A 24,377-nucleotide genomic window follows, 5' to 3' on the forward strand; every position below is an offset into this window, starting at 1 on the left:
CTACACAGCCTTCACAGCAGTATAGTCGATCACATGTGATTCTTGACTGTGTTATTTAACCTTTTGACATTCTCCCCATAGAAGGGTTGCTTAGCAATTTGAGCAACACTTCCTGCAATGTTGAGTGACTGATTTCCACAGATAGGATTTTTAATCCTGCCTAATTAGTAATACTCTACTGATTTACTATGTATATGATATTTTTCCTTTTATGATTAATGCTATTTGAGCTACTTTTTTTTTTTTTTTTCTTCTTTGTGTGTATTGCACCTTGTTTAGCCAATTTGTACAGCTGGTGACTATTCTATTGGTTCACTCCCACTGTACAAGGTAATAAGTCATTTTGGTTCCTTGTGGTGTTAGTCTTGATAAAGGGCTGTGTCATGACCTGAAAAGTCAATTTCTTTTTTTTTTTGGAAAAAAGCATTTAAAATTTGGAAAAACCAGCTGTGAGTGTCAAATTTTATTTGTATAATTTGGCTATGCATGTGTAGACAAATTCTTTAGAATGCCACTGAAGTGTATGGCTTGGTACACACTGGAGTGTTTTCATCCAATAATCGGGCAAATCAGCCAACATACGACTGGTCGGAAGTCGAATTAGTGTATATAGTCACACAATGGTCGAAAGTCGTTCCAAAGTGTCGATTGTCGGCTCATATGGTTGATCGTACTGTTTAATGTTTTCCGACCAATCACCAACCGATCATGTAGTGTGTATGCACTCATGCTCATGATCGCCATAGAGTTTACAGAGTCATGTTCTTTTTAGCCGATGCTAACAATGAATTTCTCAGTGAATAAATGTAGGGAGTGCTGTAGATGGAATAATTCATTTGTTTGTTCTGAGACAGAATGTTTTGTTTCAGAGTCACAGAAGCTAACGAAATTCATTTGTACATGAGAATAGCTATAACAAGGCGGTTTTAATCAGTGTGACAATGTGACAATAATGAATGAATGAATATTGTGCTGTCATTCTCTGAAGACTAGAGGACCAGATGAAGAGCACAGATCTGAAGGTAAATCGTGTCAGTGTGTATGCATGAATCGTCAGACTGATCGGACTTTCATTCATAGGTACAATCTTCTGAGATAAAATGTTGGTCGGAAAATTCTTCATTGTGTACTTAGCCTAAATCAGGCCAAATGACCAGAATTGATTGTGTCTAAGCAACCTACTGCTACAGATATAGCAAGAAAGTTAGAAGTCTATAAATGGATGAAGTGGTCTGCTATATGGTGGTATGCCATACTGTCATTTCTGCTACTGCCTAAAATGTAGACTGTCGAATTCCTTTCACTTATATTGTCCATACTGACACTTCTAAATGTCCATACTATTACATTTTACATTTCCACTTTGAGCATTGGATGTAAATATAACAATTATACAGATATTGTGCTTCATATGCCATGTAAACTAACTGTAAGAAATTGTGCCTAAAACATTCCCATAACACAGAGCCGTGAACAGGAATGAGAAATACAAATATTTTTACAGCCCACTGTAAACTACTATTACTAGTCATTAGTGCAGCAAGATGCTACCAACATATTTTATGTAAACTAATATTTTACATGGTGTCGGTGGAAAACCAATTTTAATCAATGGTGCTTTTTTGAATTTATCAAAAAATTATTAAGGAGGGGTCATTACAAAAATAGTCAAAATTACTATCATATAGTTACACTAAAGTGAAAAGTTAAGAAAATACTATATGTGTTTAAAAATGATTAAACCCTTAGGTGGGAGCTAGGTATGAATTGAAATTGTATAGGGAATTTTATCACATCTTTTGATTGGCTGTATATAATCATACAATTATATTCTCTTAATTTCAATTTCAAATAGACTGCACTTTATTCAAAGACAATTGTGAATTCATGTCACTTTATAATTTGTATTGCTACAGAATATTGTTGTTATTATTATTATTATTATTATTATTATTATTATTATCTATTGCATGTACATAGGTTTTTATCTCATATTACTTAGAGGCCTATTCATATATGCTACAGGCATAAAATTCAATTATATTCAATTTTAAGTGGGTACTATTGTATTTTATTTGAAAAATAAATAATTAGAGAATTTCTCCCAAAGTGTGTCTTGTCATAAGATGTACTTTTGCTGCACCTGATGTTATATCTCATAGCATATTTTTCAGGACAAGACTTTATATATTTTATAGTCAGACCAATTCCCCACCATGAGGATAGTTTACATTACCAGGATTATGATCTATTATACTTTTAGGTGGCTCCCCAATATTGACAGGAAATGTATGGTTTATCACATTTAAACGTGATATGTTAGCACAAAGGGAAAAACTGATTCACTTATTCCATGCATAAATTTCTTGGTAGCGTGCCATATAGTGGAAACTCCTTACAGGTATTTGCTCATATTTTCTATATCTTTGTATTATTAGAAAAGCATCATTCACTATGTAGACCACGCACTTCTGTTTACCTAATACTTGTCACTGAGATCATATATTGCAGACTTCTATTTGCTTAATATATTTGTCATAGATATCATTGATCACATCTGGGACAAATTGCATTAAATGTATCCTCGGCTATTACTGCCCTTGTATACTACCACTAATATCCCCCTTTCCTTTCATATTTTCCTGGCAGATTTGTTACAGATACTGTACTTGACAAAAATTTGCACGGCTGATATTTGCCCTGGGCAAATTAGACCATATTTAGGAAAAATAAGTAGAGAATCAGGCAGTATCAGAACTCTGTTGAAGCAAACAGCAAAAGCAAAGCAAACAGACTTATAAAATGTAGATTGTGGGATATGATAAGAAACAAAAAAAAGTCTTTGACCTTTTGTAAACCTTAACAAATGTGTATGTAATCTCTGTCGCAAAAGATATTTTGCCTCTAGAACTTTGAAAAATAAAAATATTGAGGCTTCTCCAATCCTCTTAGATAAAGATGATTTGAATTGTGTCTCAAATTTAGAAAGTTTATCTTTAGAAAGCACCCAAGATCCAAATAAACCTGTAGCTGTCATCTCAATACCTACTTTGATATTGATGGTTGTAAAAAAAAATCAGTTTAAAAACAAATCTTACTTCTATCCTTTCTGATATAGGGGTGTATACATTGATTAATTCTATAAATTCTCCTTACAATAAAATACAAATATTTGTGAAGGAGAACACAAAATTCTAAAAATTTCAACCACAATCTCTTGCCAGCCTAACAAAAAGCTTTAAAGGAGCTTTGTGAGGATAACTCTATAATCATCAAAACCGCAGATAAGAAGGGTGGGGTTGTTATTCAAAACCTAGAGGACTACCTTATTGAAGCCAATCACCAATTTACAGATTAAGCCGCGGTCGGCTCCACCTACTTCCGGGTCTGACGTCACTCGAGTGGCGTTCTGCCGCTAATACAGACTAACAAACTGATACTCAGATTCCTCTATAAACATTCCATTAGCGCTATTATACTCGCCATCCTAGTACAACAGATTAATGAAATACTATATGGGAACATATTACTAGCGACTCAGCGCTTTGATGAGGAGACCGATGGTATAGAGATTACCTATTAAACACGAGTTACCTAGTTACTCTTAGAGCTACTATTCATTAGCCTCAGTAGGTGTATACATATGAAAATTAGCCATTAAACACTTGGCAACCTCTTGATATATTAGATAGGGCTCGTGCCTTATGACTCTTTAACATTTGTTAAGATATATGGTAATCTGATAAAATCTCTACATGTGGGGAACATATTAGGCAAATACTGCCATCTACAGTTTATACTATACACAACACTAAATATTGAGACACGCTCTCACTAGGCAGAACATGTTTAACTCAGATTCCTCCATAAACACTCCACTAGCGCTATCATACTCGCCATCCCAGCATAACAGATCAATGAAATACTATATGGGAACAGACTATTAGCGACCTAGCGCTTTGATTAGGAGATCAATGGTATAAAGATTACCTATTAAACACGAGTTACCTAGTTACTCTTAGAGCTACTACTCATTAGCCTAAGTAGGTGCATATGAATGAAAATTAGCCATTAGACACTTGCCAACCTCTTGATACATTAGATAGGGCTCATGCTTTATGAATCTCTAATACCTGTTAAGATATATGGTAATCCGATAGAATCTCTATATGTGGGGAAAATACTAGGCAAATATTGCCATCTACAGCTTATACTATACACAACACTAAATATTGAGGGTTGTATAAGTGACACGCTGTTACTAGGCAGAATATGTTCAACCTCTGCCACTCTATCTTGATACTTATGGACTAATTTGTGTTGTATATTCCCACAAGAGATCTTATATCAGTGATTTTCTTTTTGGAAATATTATAAACTCTGATCGGCTCCACCACAGGGTCAACTTATTTTTAAATTCTATACTTTTCAACACTATAATTTTTTTTATATTTCGCTTTTTTATCTGTGTGGTATATCTATATGTACCATTTTTAATGCATACCAATAAAAATAATATGTATTAATTCACTACTCATATGTACCTGGAGTGCTTATTTAGGTCATTATTCTCTTTTTTCCTCCTTTGGATTGTATTGTATGTTACTGGATACTTTTAAAGAAAAAGATTATCCCATATATTTATTGAATAACTTCTTTCAAAAATATCTTTCCCTAAAAAAAAAAGATTCATTAGTTCTAAAGAAACCTAAAAATACAGCCACTACATCTTTTGATGAGTTCCCTATCTTTTTTCTTTATTTTATGATTGTTCTAATCAGATAAGGAATGTAATTAATTGTAATCATAATATTCTTTGTTCAGATCCACTATTGAAATCGATACTAGGACCAAAAGCGAAAGTGTTTTTTAAGAAAGCTAAGAGTTTGGGATTTTTTTTTAGCACCAAGCCATTGCACAAAGAAATCACCGATACTAAAAATATCATACCTGGCTGGCTAACCAAACCAATTAGCACTCTGGGCTGGTTTAAATGTAGAGCCAACAAATTTAGTACGTGTAATCTATGTCAGATTTACTTTGAACAAAACGAAAATATACAAATAAATTATTTATCAACTGCACCACTAATTATGTCATACACTTGTTACAGTGCCCTTGTAGCTATCAATACATAAGTCGCACTATTAGACAATGAACTATGCAATTTTTAGAGCATATATGCTATATTAAACTGCAAAAGATCACAGTATTCCTCATCTTTTCCCTGAAAAACACAATAGCAATCCATTAAGATTAAAACGGATTGGTTTGGAAGTTATCATTCCAACAGCCAGATGAGGTGATAGGTTCAAACATTTATGTCTCAGAGAAACTTTTTGGATTCATTAACTCAGTATCTTACAACCTGAAGGGCTTAATGATTGCCTTGATCTTGATTTTGATTAAAAATATTATATTTCTTTAAGTATGTTAGTTGATTGGCTTATATATCCCTTTTTCTATTTTTATCTTTATTAATATTATTATTACTTTCATATTTATTTATTTTTATATTTATGTTTATTTTGAATTTTGTTTTGCATTTTATTTTAAATTTTATTTTTATCTTTATTTATATCTATTTTTATTATTTTATGGTATTTTTATCTATATTTGCAAATAGTTATACAGAATGTTTGTATTTGTTTACTTATAATATACAAACAATAATCTAAACAATAATCCTTGATCAATTAATAATTTGTATAAAGCATAAAAAAGGAGTAACTTTGCACCTTGGCAAAAACATGTTGCATTAGAGCGGGAGGTAAATTTAAAACATGGGGACAGATTTATATTTGGGGTATAGTGTGTACTAGATCAACTTTAAATTTCAATGTAAAAAAAAGACTATCAAGTATTTGTGTGCTACATGAAAAAGCAGCCAGTATTTTCCTTACATGGAAAATAATAAACATATTTGCACCCCTTGTATTGTATCATTGTTTGTCCAGGATCCATTTTTTTTGCCCTGCTCATCTTAGTGACTCAGGCCCATTATTGGAAATTATGTTTGTATTGCTATTAATATGGGACATTGACCTTCATTTTGGAGCAGCATGTGTTGTTTTTCATTAGTATGCAATACTATATCATATTATTTTGTTCTCTATATGCTATATATCCCTCAATGCAATATATATATATATATATATATATATATGACTTAAATTGCCATAAATATTTATATTAGTCTTTTTATTGTCACATTCCTTTGCAACACTTTTAAATAAAAAAAAACAGTTGAGCTACTATGATTACAGATTGTTTTACTAATTATACTAATTACACTGCCTGATTGGACCTCCTGCAAATAAATACCAAGTGTTTCACAACAGCTGATCTCCTTCTAATGAAAATGCCTTCAGCACAGAAATGCGTCAAGGCTCCATGTTGCATTCCTTAGATCAATTACAGTGATTCATATTGACTCATATCCCATTGGAACCTCATGATTGCTTTACAATATAAGCTGGCACAGCTGTGGAATTACTTGGGGCATATCTTCAAAATAACGGGCTTAGGACTTCTTCTTTGGTACTTACCACTCCTCTGATAAAATGGGATATCACATCTGAAGCCTGGAGCAAGTCAACACTCTTGGTAATTGGATACATATACTTCACTATTCACCGCCTATATAACTCTTTGCTGATACCCTCCGGAACTAATTAAGTGATATTGTCAGATCTTACAATCTACATTCTATTACCCTGTTTGCTCTACTACTGTTCAACAAAGTTCCAATACGGCCTGATTCTCTACACATCTGTACTAAATATGGACTAATTTATTGCTCTTTGGACATGTACATTATAGGAACATATATTGTTTTTTATTATTGTTTTTATTATTGTTGAATAAATGTTAAATGTTTTATACTTTTTTGGCATACAACAACTGTTTTTTTATATGTAGAATTTTATTACTCACAAATAATTATCTAGTACAGTCCTATCTGTGTTTCATATAATTTATATTTTACAGAAACTCCACCATCTCCATCGACACTTGCTGACATACTGATTTGTGTATTTAATTAATTGTTTTAGTGCCCTAAGTGTTTAGTCTTGTTGTGTCTCTTCATGTGTTAATTTACATCTTTCTACACTAGAGACATACTGAGAGAGTTTTTTTCTGATCCAACAACAAATGATTATATATATGCCAAATATTCAACTTAAAGGAAGAAGAGTCAGGCATGCAGTTTAATACACACAATCTTTTCAACATTGATTCATTCGTGTGTAACGGTAATATTTTTTTGAGATATTCACTCCTGGTGTCCTAAGGGGGGGGGGGGTTATGCTGCAGTGTACAGCTTACCCTTAATTATTTTAATTTGCTAAATAAGAGCTTTAGAGTGCTTAAGCTTGGAACTTACTAGCTGTGCATGAAAGATAAAGAAGAATAGAGCAAAGGTTAATGGGTTATGTTCCAAAAAATCTCAAATAAATCTTCAGTAGGTTGGATGTTTACCAATTGGACTATAGGACTAAGGTATTTTAAATGATGTTGTTAACAGTCTGCGTGTATATAGTATCAGGTATATATATATACAATGTTTATCCAGCTTTGCAGGAACTGTTTACAAACTGTGGATATTTTCCTAGCTGAGTTTGGGTCTATTGTTTTAGTGATAGTAGACCCCAAACAGTTGAGCAAAGCCATGCTTTTTTTTCTAGAGAATAGATCACTTTTGTTGAGTAAATTTTTATCTTTACAGGAATTCCCCAGTAGTAAAGAATGTCAGCTTATCTGCAAAATCTGAGTGATCATCCAGAATTCACTCTAGTGCACATTCCCAGAGATAAATCCATTCAAATGGAGAGATTGTCATGTGGTTTTAAGCAAATGCTTTTTTATCACAGACATTCTTTCTCTTAATAAAAGTAAGCTTTTATTATTATGTCCATGGTAATAATGGCAAATTGTTAGCTTTAGACAGGCTGTGGAGTCTGTCTAGCATTCAATGGTCATTGAAGATATCTGGAAGTAGATGTTTGAATAAACCTTGCACGTGACATATTTTTCAATCTATTGAGGAACCCATCTTATTATTAAATTATTAATGTGAGGTTTACCTACAATATCTAAAAATTTGGCTTTTTATATTTGTACTAATTCAATTAAAGTGTTACAGTCTACCAAATCATAATGGGCACATGCTACTCAAATAATTTGCTTGAGATGATCTTTTTCAATAATGATAATACAATTGGAGTGCTTCATAGGCAAGCAAGCCAACTCCACAAAGAAATACCCAGAATTGTATATAAAAAAATCAAGCAATCCTCTTTAAAACTCAAGTGTAAACAGCTTCTTATACAAACACTTTTGTAACACCTAACCAAGGATTAATGGCATATACAATGATAGTACTTTTACCTCTTCCTTTACCCCATCTTCATAATTTCTTATACTCACTTTGGAAATTACATTGATAATTATAGCATTGGACCTGCTGCTCATTAAAACAATCTAAAAGGTGGTAAATTAATATTTGAGAGTTTGAGCTGTGCTGTAGATCACCATTAAAGGATTTCCCACATTACTAAATTTATGGTAATTAATGCTTCTTAACGGTTCTTCGTTATGTGTTAAAAGAATTTTAGTTATATATTTGCAAAAGATTAATTTAATATTATATTCTCATTTTTTTCTTTGCTACATAGAAAAACTGACATGAAAATAAAATACCAGTTCTGTAACAAAACCCTAATGCCAAAATATTGTTAATGTTCATATATTGTTATCTCCATTATTAAAACATTAAATGCTTAAACTGTAGACCAAAACAAAGGGAAGCATATGCAGATAATGTACTACTATTGAGTAAAGGGCTTCTAACCGCACCGAGCTTAACCCCTAATATTTTTTTGAGCAAACTTCTCATTCCATCATACGGGGAGGTGCTCCTACACAGTATATATACTAAAAAAGGAAAAAGAAGGGGGAAAGGGGTATAAGAAATGTGTATATAGGGCACTCTTTTACTATAGAATATAGAGTAAGTTTCTGTTAAGAATAATATCTTTATTAGAATAAAAAAATATTCAATTAGCAAAATAATAAAAACACTACGTGAATGAATATGATTACCGAACATACATGGTTTTAAACTGTTAAGAAGTAGTAAAAATACTACTGTGCTGTCTCACTGTTCTCTAATAATAATAATACGGTTGAAGAGTGGCAGTATAACAGTCACTAAATATGTGTGCTATACTCAATACATATAGGTATGTTGAAATTGCTTTATAATAGGTCAGGCCTATCTTTGTATATAGGTCTGCCTAAATAATAAAACACTATATGTATTATCCTATCACTAAGGACCTTCTCTCCACAGTCCCAGTACTCTCTCCTAGGGGTGAGCCTCGGTATTACACAAGGGCTGGATGTATATTTATTCTAATGAGATGACATATACATATATCACCTATCCTTTAAAAGGAGAATCCTTGAACATGTCAGCAATATTAAGAATGCTGGCAAGGATAAGATGAATATGAGGCCATTATCTACAGTAGCCAAACATTTCTACAAACACCACAACAGCGATCCGAGATTTCTGACGGCGTTTGCTATGGAGCAAGTAAATTTAGGTCTCAGAGGAGGAGATATAAATAAAGAGCTCCTGAAACATGAGACTAAAAAAATCTTCCTCATGGGAAGCCTAATCCCCCACGGTCTCAATGACAATAGTAACTATATGTAACCGGACCACTAGGGTACTAATCAATATCAATACACTAAGTGTCATTGGAATTTTAGATCATACTATTGGATATATGTATCGATTAATATAGGGCTAATACAACCTACGCTTTTCAGATGACATCCAGATAATAGTCTGATTGGCATGGTAACACACTGACACTGGATTTGTGTCATAGGACAACTACAATAATACTAGGAATTAAAATAGAGGGATCACGGAGTGTATAATCTTCTTTTCTCCTCCCTATTATATCTATACATTGATTATATCATTTAAATCACTGGTTGTCATTCCAGATCACTACTCACACAGATAGAATTATTATTATTACATTATATAATAATATAGTCATCTAGTAAGGTTACTCATCACTGCTTCAGATAATGACTCTAGCGAATAGCTCACAGGTTGCACCATTTTAGTTTTTATATTTCTATGGTATTCATAATAGGATACCTCTTCTACTTAAAAAGCACATTAGTCACGAGATACTTTTTGTTCAATCTCTTTTTATATTTTTTCATTTAATTAATTTTTCATACATTTTGCTTATTATTTACACCCATAAACAGTCACTTATAGGGCCTAGGGACAGGCCCCTTAAAATGAACATTAATACATTATATCACATTCAGTTTACACAGATTCACCCTAGTATAGATAGGGATTACTCCAGTGATTTAGTGAACTAAATTCATTATCCAAAATATTTATTGCATTTAGGAACGCGCCATGTAAGATACTTACCCCATAGATTGTAATGTCTAATTAGTATATAAATTATTCTTTGTGATAAAGATAATCATTCCACTTATGTTATGATCGGTTACCATAGCTACCTGTAAATAATGAGGCCAACGTGGAGGATCGTTCTCTAACTGGACCATAGGATAAATGTTAATAGTCTGTTTGGCTTTAGCACACGCTATTTCCAATAACATATACGTGGATTCTTTATTGATATTCCAGTAATCTAGTTAATAGGACTTACCTGTCAGAGAAGGGTATCAAAGCTAACAACGCGTCATGTATTATATTTACCCAATGGACTTGATACCAGTACATATATCACATCAAGAGATAAGGGTGATCATCCCTTAATGTTTATGTCTTTTACCATGGTTACCTGTCCACAATGAGGCCAGCGTGGAGGCTCATCCTAAAACTGGATCATGTGATATTAGATACTAGTCTGATTGGCTTGAGTATGGACGGAGTATAAACTGGGTTTAGACGCTACGTAACGAAGGGGCGTGATTACACACTTAAATAGCCTATTGTTGCCCTATATCAGGTTGCCTTGATAAAGCTCTTAGCGAAACGCGCATTGGCGTTAGCTGAGCTCATTGTTGCTTCTATGTCAAAAAATTTATATTGAATCTACTAAGTACTACTCTCAACTAGATAAGCGGGGTCATGCTACAGACTACTTTAGATAATTGGAGAACAAGATGATAGGACTCACGCTAAAACAACTATCCAGTTCGGTTGAATATAGACTTTTAATAGAAAACAGAGTAAACCTATAAGCAGATTAAATATAGGAGAAATAACAGGAGATGTTAGGTGGTGCCTGAAGCTAAGATACCGAGTGAAGCCTGAGCGCTATACATGACTACATCAGATCAATATACATATAGGTAGTATCATGTCTCTCCGCAGTAGTGATCAAACAGTGTGACGCTATATACCATTTCAGCTTTTGTAAGAGATTAATACAACAAAAAGCGATTTGGTATTAGAATACTTATAGAAAGCAGAATGTATGTATAAACAGTCACACTGTAAGAAAATGATATAGCGCTATGGGTGGTGATTGACCTTGAGCTATAGGGAAAATCTATATCTCTCTACACTAGATAGGTTATACAAAGGAAGAATTGCGCTATTTATTTATATATGTAGGTAAGGAGGATAGGTGATATATGTATATGTCATCTCATTAGAATAAATATACAACCAGCCCTTGTGTAATACCGAGGCTCACCCCTAGGAGAGAGTACTAGGACTGTGGAGAGAAGGTCCTTAGTGATAGGATAATACATATAGTGTTTTATTATTTAGGCACCTCTATATATAAAGATAGGCCTGACCTATTATTAAGCAATTTCAACATACCTATATGTATTGAGTATAGCACAGATGTTTAGTGACTGTTATACTGCCACTCTTCAACCGTATTATTATTATTAGAGAACAGTGAGACAGCACAGTAGTATTTTTACTACTTCTTAACAGTTTAAAACCATGTATGTTCGGTAATCATATTCATTCACGTAGTGTTTTTATTAATTTGCTAATTGAATATTTTTTTATTCTAATAAAGATATTATTATTAACAGAAACTTACTCTATATTCTTTAGTAAAAGAGTGCCCTATATACACATTTCTTCTACCCCTTTCCCCCTTCTTTTTCCTTTTTTGGTATAAATTATACTACTATTGCCATTTTCAGCTCCATTAACTGGCACTACAGCTACACTAGACATACTGGAGAGAAAAGGCTATTCATTTCCCCTATGGCACTCCCAAAATTATCTTCTATGCAAAACATGGACAGACATAAAACTAATCAAAGGGTTGATAATAATAAAAAATGTCAAAAACCAAAAAAGGAATCCTACTTTTCTCTGTAATGTACAAAATGCATTAGCTATAAAAATCCAGTAGGTAGCGTAGTATTAAGTCAGTAACTGGAAGTGACATACAGATTTGAAGCACTATGTTTGAATGTATTTTTTTAACTAATCAAAATTTTGAGACAACAGACTAGAACTGGAACAGTACCAAATGTGATATACCAAATCCAAAAGACATCAATACATATATAATAGGTGGGGACAGCTTGACATAATGGCTACCTACAGGTAGAGCATGTATGTTTGACATTTATGGTGGGGTTAAGCACCTGTCACATTTTGCATTGATAATGCAACCCATTTTTACCCGCTTTGCAGCTCAGTAGGTAGGGTTAATGTGGAGAAATCTGTCTCATTCTGAAGTGTGATAGGTGCTGGACCAAGTGTCTTTCAAAGAAATAAATATACCACATCTATACCCACTTATCTCTCTCACAAGAAGTCCCTGTAACTTTGTGGAAAAAAAAGAAAAATTATCATTACATTATTTTCAAGTTAAAAATAATGTTTCAAATGTTATATAAACAGTATGAATTCAGACTACATTTGTGGTCCATTTAGTTTTCCAATTATGCTTTCATACTGTGCATTGTTTTGCATTCTATTAGCCCACATTTTAATGTTTTGCTATATCAAAAGATCATAACTTACCTGACCAGGCTTTGCATTTTCACATACAAAAGTCTCATAATGTTGTGCAAATTCTGGTGCATGATCATTAATGTCCAGTAATTTAACATACACTTGAACATGTCTGCTGAGCTTGGGATTTTCTAAAAAACAAACAAAAAAAACACACAATCGAAATGTAAGGCATAAAGTAATGTTTTTGGCTACTATATTGCAATTTTATTAATTTTGCATTTTGGTTAGCAAACTGTCTTTATTATTCGCATGAGGCTTATAAATATATTAATAGCAGTTCTATACACTTTTTGTTGCATACCATGTAATCTAAATGATTGAATTATATATTTTTTCTTCAATATTGTAATAAAATGTATACATACTAGCATATTATCATAATTATCACTGCAAGCAATGTATCTAGTATAATATATTTATAAACTAGCAAGCTCCCAAATGGTATGCTATACATTCAGCAGTAAAGTAGACTAATTAATGCCTAATATATTGTTCAATATTATTGATCAAACATTTAAACTGTAATAAATGCATATTCTCTAAATAAATTCTGCATATATGTAGAATACATATTTTAAAACAGATGAATAAACGTAATAAATAAGCCATTTTTTAATTAAATCATAACCATGTACAATAAGGATTTGATATTTTAATAGTACACTTTCTGTGCATATACAAACACTTTTTCTGAAAGGTATTTTGCAACCAAGTTATATTTAATAAAAAACATAAATATGTTCTCTCTTTTCTGAGATATAGTGCATTGCCTCCTGAGTTCGCTAATAGAAGCTCCAGTCCTTAGGTGCCAGGATATTTCTCTTCGGCTATTCCCCGAGGACCTATCTAATCAATCCATAAAGCACACCTCCCACATGTTGCTGCTGCAAAAGGCGCAATAGCGGCTCACTGGAGTAATGTCTCTTTCCTTAAAACAGAATCTGGCATGTCGCTTGTATGAAAAAAATGACTTATTACATTCATGACAAAAGAACCAAAACCTTTTCACGCTGATATGGGCTCTATGGCTTTTCGTGAAAGATAAAGAACTACCCCAAATCTAGTTCTGCCCCTTCTTCTGTAGCACCTCCTCAACACCCTCACTTTTCATCATAGATGTTTCTGTAATTGTTTCTATTTTATTTTCCAAAAAGAAAGAAATAATTTTAACCTATTAGATACATTGGGCCTCATTTAGAGTCGTACACAAAGTCTGTTTTCTGCTTGCAAGCACCATATCCGCCTGCATCTTGGATGTAATTTACACTTGCAACAGCTTGCAGCTTATTACAAGGGAACGGACAGAACACGGAATTGTGAAGGTTGACTCCGTAAGTAAATCCTAGACGCAGTAATGCACAGACGCAACACACGTCAAAAAAGGGCTACAAATGTGCGTCAGGAATCAAGTGGCGCAAGTAGCTAGCTAGCTGCACAAACTGCTCGCAGTTCAGTAGGGTATTGTGAGTGGGATGCAACTGGGGTTGCATGCTACTCGTAATACCCTACCAAGCTGCGGCACACTCCCACTCCTACATGTCTTAGGCGGACTTTGCGGCCCATTATTTCTATATTCCATATTCTGTTATATATTTGTTATGTTACTGTTGTCTGTTAAAATATAAATGGAAAAAGTATATAAATATATTAAACATTAGTCTAAATCACGTTACATCACAATTGAAAGATGATTCATGATAACTCACTTGTTTCTGTTGCTACTATTGTTATGTTATGCCAAGGTGTTGCTTCGCGGTCAAGAGTTTTGACTAAGATCAAAGAACCATTCCCTGAGTTTATAGCAAATAATCTCTCCAGGTCTGTGTTGCGGACAATACTATACCTGTTTGCAAAAAAGCAGTTGAATTATTATTATAATAAACAAAAGTGGTTTTGTAGAAAGCATTAATGATACCCAGGCAATTTTCACAATAATAAATTGAGCTTTCAAATAAAAATGGGGCCAAAGTGTTTCTTGTTTATGCTTTTAATATTACTGGATGTAAGATACAGTCTAAAATAGAAATATATATTTTTAATTTGTTAGAAGTTATGATGAATGTCATTGTTTTTGTTTTGTCTTTAGGTTTTAACTGCATTGATATGTTTTAAGAGCTTTTTAAAACCATTTTTTAAACATTTTGTATGTTTCATTCAAGTTTTACAGTACTAGAATATTGTTGTATTAAAGTTAAATTATAAAACACTAAACCTTAATGTCACTTGTAGAGTTACTTTTTAAAGGACTAATTTAGAGCTAGGTACAAACTTTGCAAAGGTAAGTTATTTGCAGTCGTACGAATCATGTTACGTTGCAAAGGTTGTAAATGCAAACATTTTTGCATGCAGAGCCAATACTGCATGCTTTTGCTTGCTGCACATATTGTCCAGCTCTAATATTGCACTGAATTTTAGGGTTGAGTTAGGTAGTGTTTGCCTGACAACTCTAAATAAAGTTGTGTATGTTACACGTGAACCCTGCAGTACAAAACATTTTCCTCTCATGCAAATGTTACTCTCAGTAGCTGGATTTTCTCCAAACTCTATATTTATGAGAAGAATCACAGGTTGCAGATTTTCTACTAAAGTTTATTCAATTTTAAATTATTATTATTATTATTATTATTATTATTATTAATAATAATAATAATAATAATAATAATAATAATAATAATAATAATAATAATAAATTGTTTATAGCTGGGCAAAATGCTGCAGTGATACAATTGGGAAATAAAACATACAATAGAAAATGTCCCACAAGCAAAATACAGAACATGCAAAGGAAAAATGCAAAACAAGCTATGGTTGAAAGCAAAACATTCAAAGATCATGAGTGCAAAAATACTAAGAGGGCAAGACATAGTAGGCTAGGTCCAAAACAAACAAAAAGCAACTTGTAAGAAGCATAATACAAGGACGCACATGAGAAGAAGTTGGAAATGGGCAAGGAGACACAAAGAAAGAGCTGCCTGCTCATGAGTGCTTACAATCTAATGGAGAGGGGTGAAAATGGGACAAAGTTTCATAATTGGGGGAGGGGGGGCACAGAGTGAGAATGTGGGCAGAAGCATGCTGGGCCAGAAAGAATTGAATTAGGTAGGAGACTGTTAGTTTTTGATGAACTGGTGAGTTTTTAAGGAGCGTCTAAAACTTTGGAGGCTGGGGCAGAGGCGGAACTAGCGAGCTGTGGGCCCTGTTGCAGGGAGCGAGGGGGGAGGGAACCAGGGCCCCTGACTCTCTGTATATGCCATGAAGTGGGTCCCGTTATCTCCATGGGCCCAGGTGCACAGCACCGGCTGCACCAATGATAGTTCTGTCACTGGGCTGGAGGATAGTCTGATTCAATGTAAATATTAACTCCATATGTGGGGAGCAGCACAGGAGAGATTTGGAGGCTGGAGTTGGATGCGGGTAACAATGGGAACAAGACTGCAGGTCTTTAGCATAGCAGGGAGTGTTAGTGTGAAGTGAATTCAGAGATGTAGTTTGAGAAGAGATAACATATTGTCACTGTATAGAATGTCATCTAACAATATTTATGTAATTTACTTATATATGTATTTATTTATGCTTGGTACAAATTTCATTGAAATATATAAATCTGAACAGTAAGTGGGTCGTGCCTTTAACATCTTTAAAGATAGTGTTACAAGGAAATATCATTTTTAACATCATGCAGTGGTTTTTAAGCAAATGCACCCATTTTTCCAGCTCAGCACACAGATTTGTAGTCCCAAATGACACTATATGTGGATCTTAAAACCTTTGCACCATCTGATGGGAACAGTTGGTTGTTAAATGCAGGTCATGTGCCTAGTTTCACACTGAAGTTATCTAACATGAACTTCAATGTACCAGCCCCAGGGAGTGACAGATGATGCGTGGCAGGATCATAAGGTTTAAGAGGTGATCTGGCCCGATCCCTTTTGAACCCCTATAGTCCAATGTACATGAGTGTGCTGGGAGGGCATGCATTTGAGTTGAAGCTCATGTTCATTAGTCACATGAGATATATGCCAAGGGACACTGACAGTGAAAAGATGAATATGATAAAGTTGTTTGTGGGATGGGGAAATATTTGCTCAGAATAATCAGTATTCCAGCAAATGCTGGAAAGGGTACTTTGCATATGGAAACAATGATATTCACAATAATGCACTGTATTATGAGATAATCTGCAAAAAAGAGAGTACATTTCATAAAGTAATATGTTTTGATGTATGTGACCTTCACACGTTTTGTAATAAATATGGGGAGACGTATGTGGGGTTAGACGTGTGTGATTTCTGCACTAAGTGGGATTTTCTCACAAAGTGGACGAAAATGCACAGTTAGACAACACAGTTGGACAAACATTGGACTACATTTGACTTGCTTTTACTCCCAGCAATAAGCAACATCTGCCACAGCCTATTTCTGCACTACTTGTCTATTTATATGGAATACTGCTAAGAGGTAATTCTTAAAATACCCTTGCTTTTTGCTTTTACCCCTTTTATCACAATGTTTCACAAATTGCTTTTCTTAGTCTCATTTCATGGCATGATCTTTAGGACTGTGTCATCTTTCACCCCTCCACCAACACACAAATTTGTTCATATTGCACCTGCATTACTCCACTCACCTCTATTTAACACCCATGAACTGTTGTCCTATTTATTATCTCTAACAAGTACAGCCTCCACTTGTCGCCAGAAAATAAAAGGCCACACATCTTACAATCCCCTTGCCTATCTTTCGCTCACTCTGCTTCTATTAGCTGGTGATATATCACCTAATCCAGGTCCCCCACACTCCTCACACACACATACATCGGAACACTACCGTTCTATAGCAAACCTCAAACACATCACCTGTCTACCCTCTCTTCCCAAGTCCTTTAAATGTGCCCTTTGGAATGCACGATCTGTTTGTAACAAACTTACCTCCGTTCATGATCTCTTCCTCTCAAAAAACCTCAACCTTCTGGCAATAACAGAAACATGGCTCATGCAATCAGACACTGCCTCACCTGCAGCACTTTCACATGGTGGCCTCCATCTCACCCACACCTCCAGACCTGAAGGCAGACAAGGAGGTGGGGTTGGACTACTTCTCTCCCCACAGTGCACATACACAGTTCTACCAAATGTCCCATCACTCACGTTTACATCTTTTGAAGTACATGCTATTCGCATTTTTAATCCATTCTCCCTACGTGTTGCGGTGATCTATCGTCCCCCTGGAGCACACCAACAATTTATTGAGGATTTCTCTGCATGGCTCCCTCACTTCTTATCTTCAGACATCCCCACCATCATCATGGGTGACTTCAACATCCCCATTCATAACCCACCTTCCAAAGCTGCTTCCAAACTACTCTCTCTAACATCCTCACTTGACCTCTCCCAGTGGATTGAATCATCTACTCATAAGGATGGCCACTGCCTTGATCTTGTTTTCTCTAGACTATGCTCAGTTTCTAATTTTATTAATACACCCTTCCCCCTCTCGGATCATCACCTTATCAGCTACACTCTCACCCCCACTGCTCTAACCTCTCTACTGTCTAACTCTACCAAGCCTCCTCATACTCGTAGAAATCTTAATTCTATTAATCTTCAACAATTTTCCACCTCTCTCCAACACCTTCTCTCCCCTATCTCTACATTCTCATCCCCTGAGATGGCAGTACCTCATTTTCACCTAACCTTAGCAACGGCCCTTGATCAAGTGGCTCCAGCGACACTTCATACTACACGTCGACTTCGATGTCAACCGTGGCACACCAAAGCAACACGAAATCTTCAAAAACTGTCCCGTAAAGCAGAACGTCACTGGCGTAAATCTCGAAGCTCTAATGACTTCTTCACATATACTTCTGTCTACCACTCCTATCGAAATGCTCTGGACACTGCAAAACAAACATACTTTCAATCTCTTATCTATGCTCAGGCTTCTAACCCCAAACGCCTTTTCAATACATTTAATCATCTTCTCAATCCTCCCACCCCGAACCCTCCATCTACTATCAGTGCTCAGGATCTTGCTTCCTACTTCAAGGACAAGATTGACAAGATCAGACTAGAAATGGTATCCTCTTCCTCAACAAGCCATCAGCTCATTTCCTTCCCACTACCCTCTGACACCCTTTCTTCATTTGACCCCACAAATGAAGAGGAAATTTCTACGCTCTTCTTATCTTCCTACTCTACCTCCTGTCCTCTTGATCCTATTCCCTCGCAAATTGGTAGATCCCTGTCTTCTGTGCTCATTTCACCTCTAACTCAAATCTGTAATCTCTCACTCTCTACTGGCATCTTTCCATCACTATACAAGCATGCAGTGATTACTCCTATTCTAAAAAAACAAAACTCCGACCCAAACTCTCTCTCAAATTACCGTCCCATCTCTCAGCTCCCTTGCCCCTCCAAGCTTCTAGAGAGACTTGCCTACACTCGCCTCACACGCTTTCTTTCCGCAAACAACCTGTTGGATCCTCTTCAGTCTGGCTTTCGTTCTCAACACTCCACAGAGACTGCGCTGACCAAGGTTGTTAATGATCTGATCACTGCTAAGACTGAACGCCATTACTCTCTCCTAATTCTCCTTGATCTCTCGGCTGCATTTGACACCGTTGACCACTCTCTTCTCATACAAACACTGCAATCCCTAGGTCTTCAAGACACAGTTCTATCCTGGTTCTCATCTTACCTCTCTAATCGCTCTTTCACTGTTAATTTCTCTGGAGCCACCTCTGCTCCGCTTCCCCTATCAGTTGGAGTACCACAAGGCTCGGTGCTAGGTCCTCTGCTGTTCTCTATCTATACCGCTTCTCTTGGAAATCTAATAAGTTCCTTTGGCTTTCAGTATCATCTCTATGCGGATGATACCCAAATCTATCTATCCTCTCCTGATATCTCGACATCTGTGTTGTCCCGTGTAACTGACTGTCTTTCTGCCATTTCATCTTGGATGGCCTCTCGTCAACTCAAACTTAATCTTTCTAAAACAGAGTTAATAATATTCCCACCCGCCAACAAGAGCATACCTGACATTTCTATCTCTGTTGATAACATGACCATAAATCCCACCCCACAAGCTCGCTGCCTAGGTGTAATCCTTGATTCACGCCTATCCTTTGTTCCCCACATTGACTCTATATCTAAATCATGTTACATACATCTAAAGAACATTTCCAGAATCCGCACATATCTCACACAAGACACTGCTAAAACCTTAATTCATGCACTAATCATCTCCCGCATTGACTATTGCAATTCCCTCCTTACTGGTCTTCCCAAAAACAGACTCAAACCCCTAAAATCTATTTTACATGCTTCGGCAAGACTGATTTTCCTTGCAAATAGCTATTCCTCTGTTGAATCACTCTGTATGTCTCTACACTGGCTGCCTGTCTTCTACCGAATCCAATATAAAATACTTTTACTAACCTACAAGGCCATCAACAAAGCTGCACCAACATACATCTCCTCTCTTGTCTCAAAATATCTCCCAACTCGGCAACTCCGTTCTGCAAAAGATCTGCGTCTCTCATCCACCCTCATTACATCCTCCCATTCCCGGTTACAGGACTTTTTTCGGGCTGCACCCACTCTATGGAACTCTCTCCCTCGCACAATAAGACTCTCCTCTGTTCTACAAACTTTCAAGCGTTCTCTGAAAACCTACCTATTCAGACAAGCTTATAATATTCCTCAACCACCATCTTAACCTCACTACCTTTAGCCTGTTACACAATTTCACACAAGACAACTACCCCCGGAATAACATTGTTGTGTGACAGGATCATTTAGCTTATGAGTCACCCTACCTTTGCAGTCTGGCTGGGCCAAGATGCAAAATGTATACTTAACCTCATGTGTCAATCTCCCATTGTCCCATAGATTGTAAGCTTGCGAGCAGGGCCTTCTCACCTCTTTGTCTGTTTTACCCAGTTTGTTTATTAGTTTATTACGTTTGTCCCCAATTGTAAAGCGCTACGGAATATGTTGGCGCTATATAAATAAATGATGATGATGATGATGATGATGATAAATAAATTAGAAAAATTCAGCACTTGAGAATAAAGCAGTATATTGACAGAAATAAAGGGAACATTCAAATTAATAGGGAGGGGGGGCTAAAGTGTGATAAGTGGATGTCATTTCCACTTTTGAAAACCATGTGCATTCAGATAAAATTCTAAAAATCTGTAAGAAACAGCACACCTACACAAATGGACCATGAAATTATTTCTGCATGGTGCATTATAAAAAGCACAGCTATACATAAAAAGATGTACTGTAATACATTGTTTTTAGGATTTTAAATGACTTCTACTGACATTTACAGAAGTTACAAGGAACTACAACTGAGATTCAAAACCAAGTCTGCAGCAAGCATTGCAATGTGAAAGTGAATGCTTTTAACAACTAGGTTAATCCTTACTCATTTTTTTTACAATAATTAAATTAATGATTGATGGGTTTACATTTTAAATTTGTGATCGGTAAAGAACAATTTCACACTCTTCTGAACTAGTCTTTCTTTGGAACAAAGCTTTTAAAAATATGTCTCTGAATGAGGTACTGGTATAAATGATTTTGTCCTGAAGGAGTTGGCAAATTATTTGAAGAAAGGGTTCTCTTTTTATATAGTTGTTTGTTAAAGATGACAGAAAAGATTGCTTTAAAGGAGGAAGTCAAAATAAAATTGTATAAACTTTTCAAACAATTTTCAGATCTTTCTTTATTACTGGTGTCTTAGAGCTAATAAAAAGAGCAATTCAAGCTGAGTTTCTATCAGACTCTATTGCCTAATTTACAGCATCCCAAAACATAAAAGTATGGCCACAAAATTGGGGTCTAACTTGTATTTTGAGTTGCATGTATCACAAGATATGTGAAACTTAAAATACTGTGTAAGTATTCGGCCACATCAAGATATGCTTTAAGAAAGTGACGAAGGCAATATTTAGGTTTTGACAATGATTAGCCATATCTTTTGTTTGCTTTTCACAACAGGACTTTGCAGGAAACCATTAGTCAGTTGCTAAGACTTTTTTTGAATAATTTTTCATTTGGTACATAATTAAATTGAGTATTCTCCCTTGAGAATACATACTGAAGATCTGGAAATATCATGACAGAAATTGGAAATGTTATGTACCAGTGGCACATGACTGGATGATTGCTGGATTTATCCAATCACTTGCTATCTACCAATATATACTATTCATTATTTCCACTTTCTCCTTGTGAGTTTTCACTGCTAAGATTGTTCAGCCTCAACAGGACCAACCTGTCTAATCTTTAATGATGTAGATAAGGTGATAAATTTTAAATGCCCCTTGCTCTACACAGTGTACATGTATTTAACATTTAAAATAACCATATCTTATTATGTTTAATAGAAAAGTATTTCAGTATTACACTTTTATTTGTGCATTAGATATTTTCATACAAAATACCTTAAATGTGTATTGCGATTAATTAAAATAATTGATTTTATTATAGTCATATGGAAAGTGTTGATGACATGTATTATTCATATCAAGGGCATATCTGTTTTGTTTCTGCAAAACATATAACTTACTTTACAGAACTGTTTACTGAATCAGGATCCTGGGCAGTTACTTGACCAATTATGCTTCCTTCATTGATATCTTCATTTACTTCAAATACATAAAAAGGTCTGTTAAAAATGGGAGCCTCATCAACATCTTGTAGGATAACTTTCACAATAGCAGTATCCTTAAAAGACCTAAGGTGAGAAAATCTTGGATCTTCATATGTATTAGCAGCTTCAACCTCAAATGTGTGTGTTCCGTGACTTTCAAAGTCCAGCAGCTGTAGAAACATTTTACAAAATAACTTTTTAATGAAATGTAAGTTCTTAAGCTTTTGAAATAAAAGAAATCAAATTAATCTGATGATAATAAAACAAATGTATGTCACATATGTAATATACATAAGTTTATCAATCAGTAAGAATTAGATTATACAAAATTAACTTTCAAACAATAATTTTATTAAAGCAAAACATGTTTTAGAGTTACAATATATTGCAATCAAAATATTTGCCAAATGATAAAGGTTAAGTTGTCCACTATACCAAAAATAAAAATAGCACTATAAAAATATTATTGAACCAATGCATATAGCTAAAGGGATAATGTAATATTCTATTAGGGAAGGTGATAAAGATCAATGTCCTCTGCAATGCATGTAGAACACTTGTTATTGCAATATATATCCTTCCCTAATTTAAACTATTATAAAGGAGAGGCCAAACACACTGGTTATCACTAGATTCTTAGCAGATCCCTTCCTGTATATATTTTCATTAATAACTTTTTCCTTAAAATCAGTTTATCACATGGAGAAGCTACACAGATAATCTCAAAATTATTTAAGTTCATATTTATATTTAAGTCCAAGAAGAGAAATAATTATTAGTTATCATTTAGGGGCATATTTAACAAATTGTGATGGTGCACCATCGTGCACTTAACCTACAATCAATGCCCCGATGTGTCCCCCGCATATTTATTAAAGGTGCATCACAGCAGATATCGTGGATATCTGCTGCTTTGCATTCTGCTTTGTTTTGGGGAGCAGTCACCATTCAATAGTATGGTGACTGCTCCCTCTTGCAATCTAACAAGTTCCGAAAAATATTTTTTTTCGGGAACTTGTCTTGATAATGTACGCGAACTGCACATGCGCAGTTGCTGAAAGAAGAAGAGTGAAGAGGACGAGGAGGAGATCCAGGGACACCGCGTTCTGAAGAGGGGGGTAAGTATGATTTTTTTTATCACAGAAACAGCAGTTTTTCGGAACTGCTGTTTCTGTGCTGGGTTGTACATAAATGTGAGAAATAGTTCAATCCTTATCATTGCGATAAGGATTGAAAACTATTTTTCATTTTATGTTAATATTGATAAATGTGCCCCATAGTGTTGAATGTCTGAACATTTTTAATATAATACAAATCTTTATTAATTCCATTTAAAATTTCATGAATCTATCTCCACATAATATAATATTAAAAACGAGTGACAACAGAAAGTAAAATAATATCATGGAAGAATAAGTGATTAAAAAGATTCCAACCAAGGGTGTGAATAATATTTTCAATCTCTTTGCTGGATCAATTATTATTATTTGAGTCCTATATACTTTGTGAAGATAGTTGGTAAATTGACTGCTTCTCCTTATTGAGGACTGATGTGTTGTTTATCTAATCCATACTAATTATATTTGATTTCATGATACTACAGAGATATGCATTAACCCATACATATACAGAGAAAAATATGTCCAAAGAAATAAGTCTAAGTCTAATAACCGCAGATAATATAATGTAAGGAAATGTTGTT

At 34.8% G+C, this 24,377-nt stretch overlaps 1 protein-coding gene across 1 annotated transcript in view; it reads right to left on the reverse strand.

Moving 5' to 3' along the window:
* LOC142158710 (cadherin-9-like) overlaps positions 1-24,377 on the reverse strand; it is a 188,200-nt gene that overhangs the window by 38,190 nt on the left and 125,633 nt on the right. The window contains exons 7-9 of the mRNA XM_075212932.1: positions 22,592-22,845; positions 14,719-14,855; positions 13,019-13,140 (exon numbers count right to left, since the gene is read on the reverse strand). Of these exons, the coding sequence (XP_075069033.1) occupies positions 13,019-13,140; positions 14,719-14,855; positions 22,592-22,845 (513 nt within the window). The remainder of the gene's footprint in view (positions 1-13,018; positions 13,141-14,718; positions 14,856-22,591; positions 22,846-24,377) is intronic.

Source organism: Mixophyes fleayi, chromosome 5 (assembly GCF_038048845.1).
Source record: "Mixophyes fleayi isolate aMixFle1 chromosome 5, aMixFle1.hap1, whole genome shotgun sequence".
Classification (NCBI taxonomy): Eukaryota; Metazoa; Chordata; class Amphibia; order Anura; family Limnodynastidae; genus Mixophyes; species Mixophyes fleayi.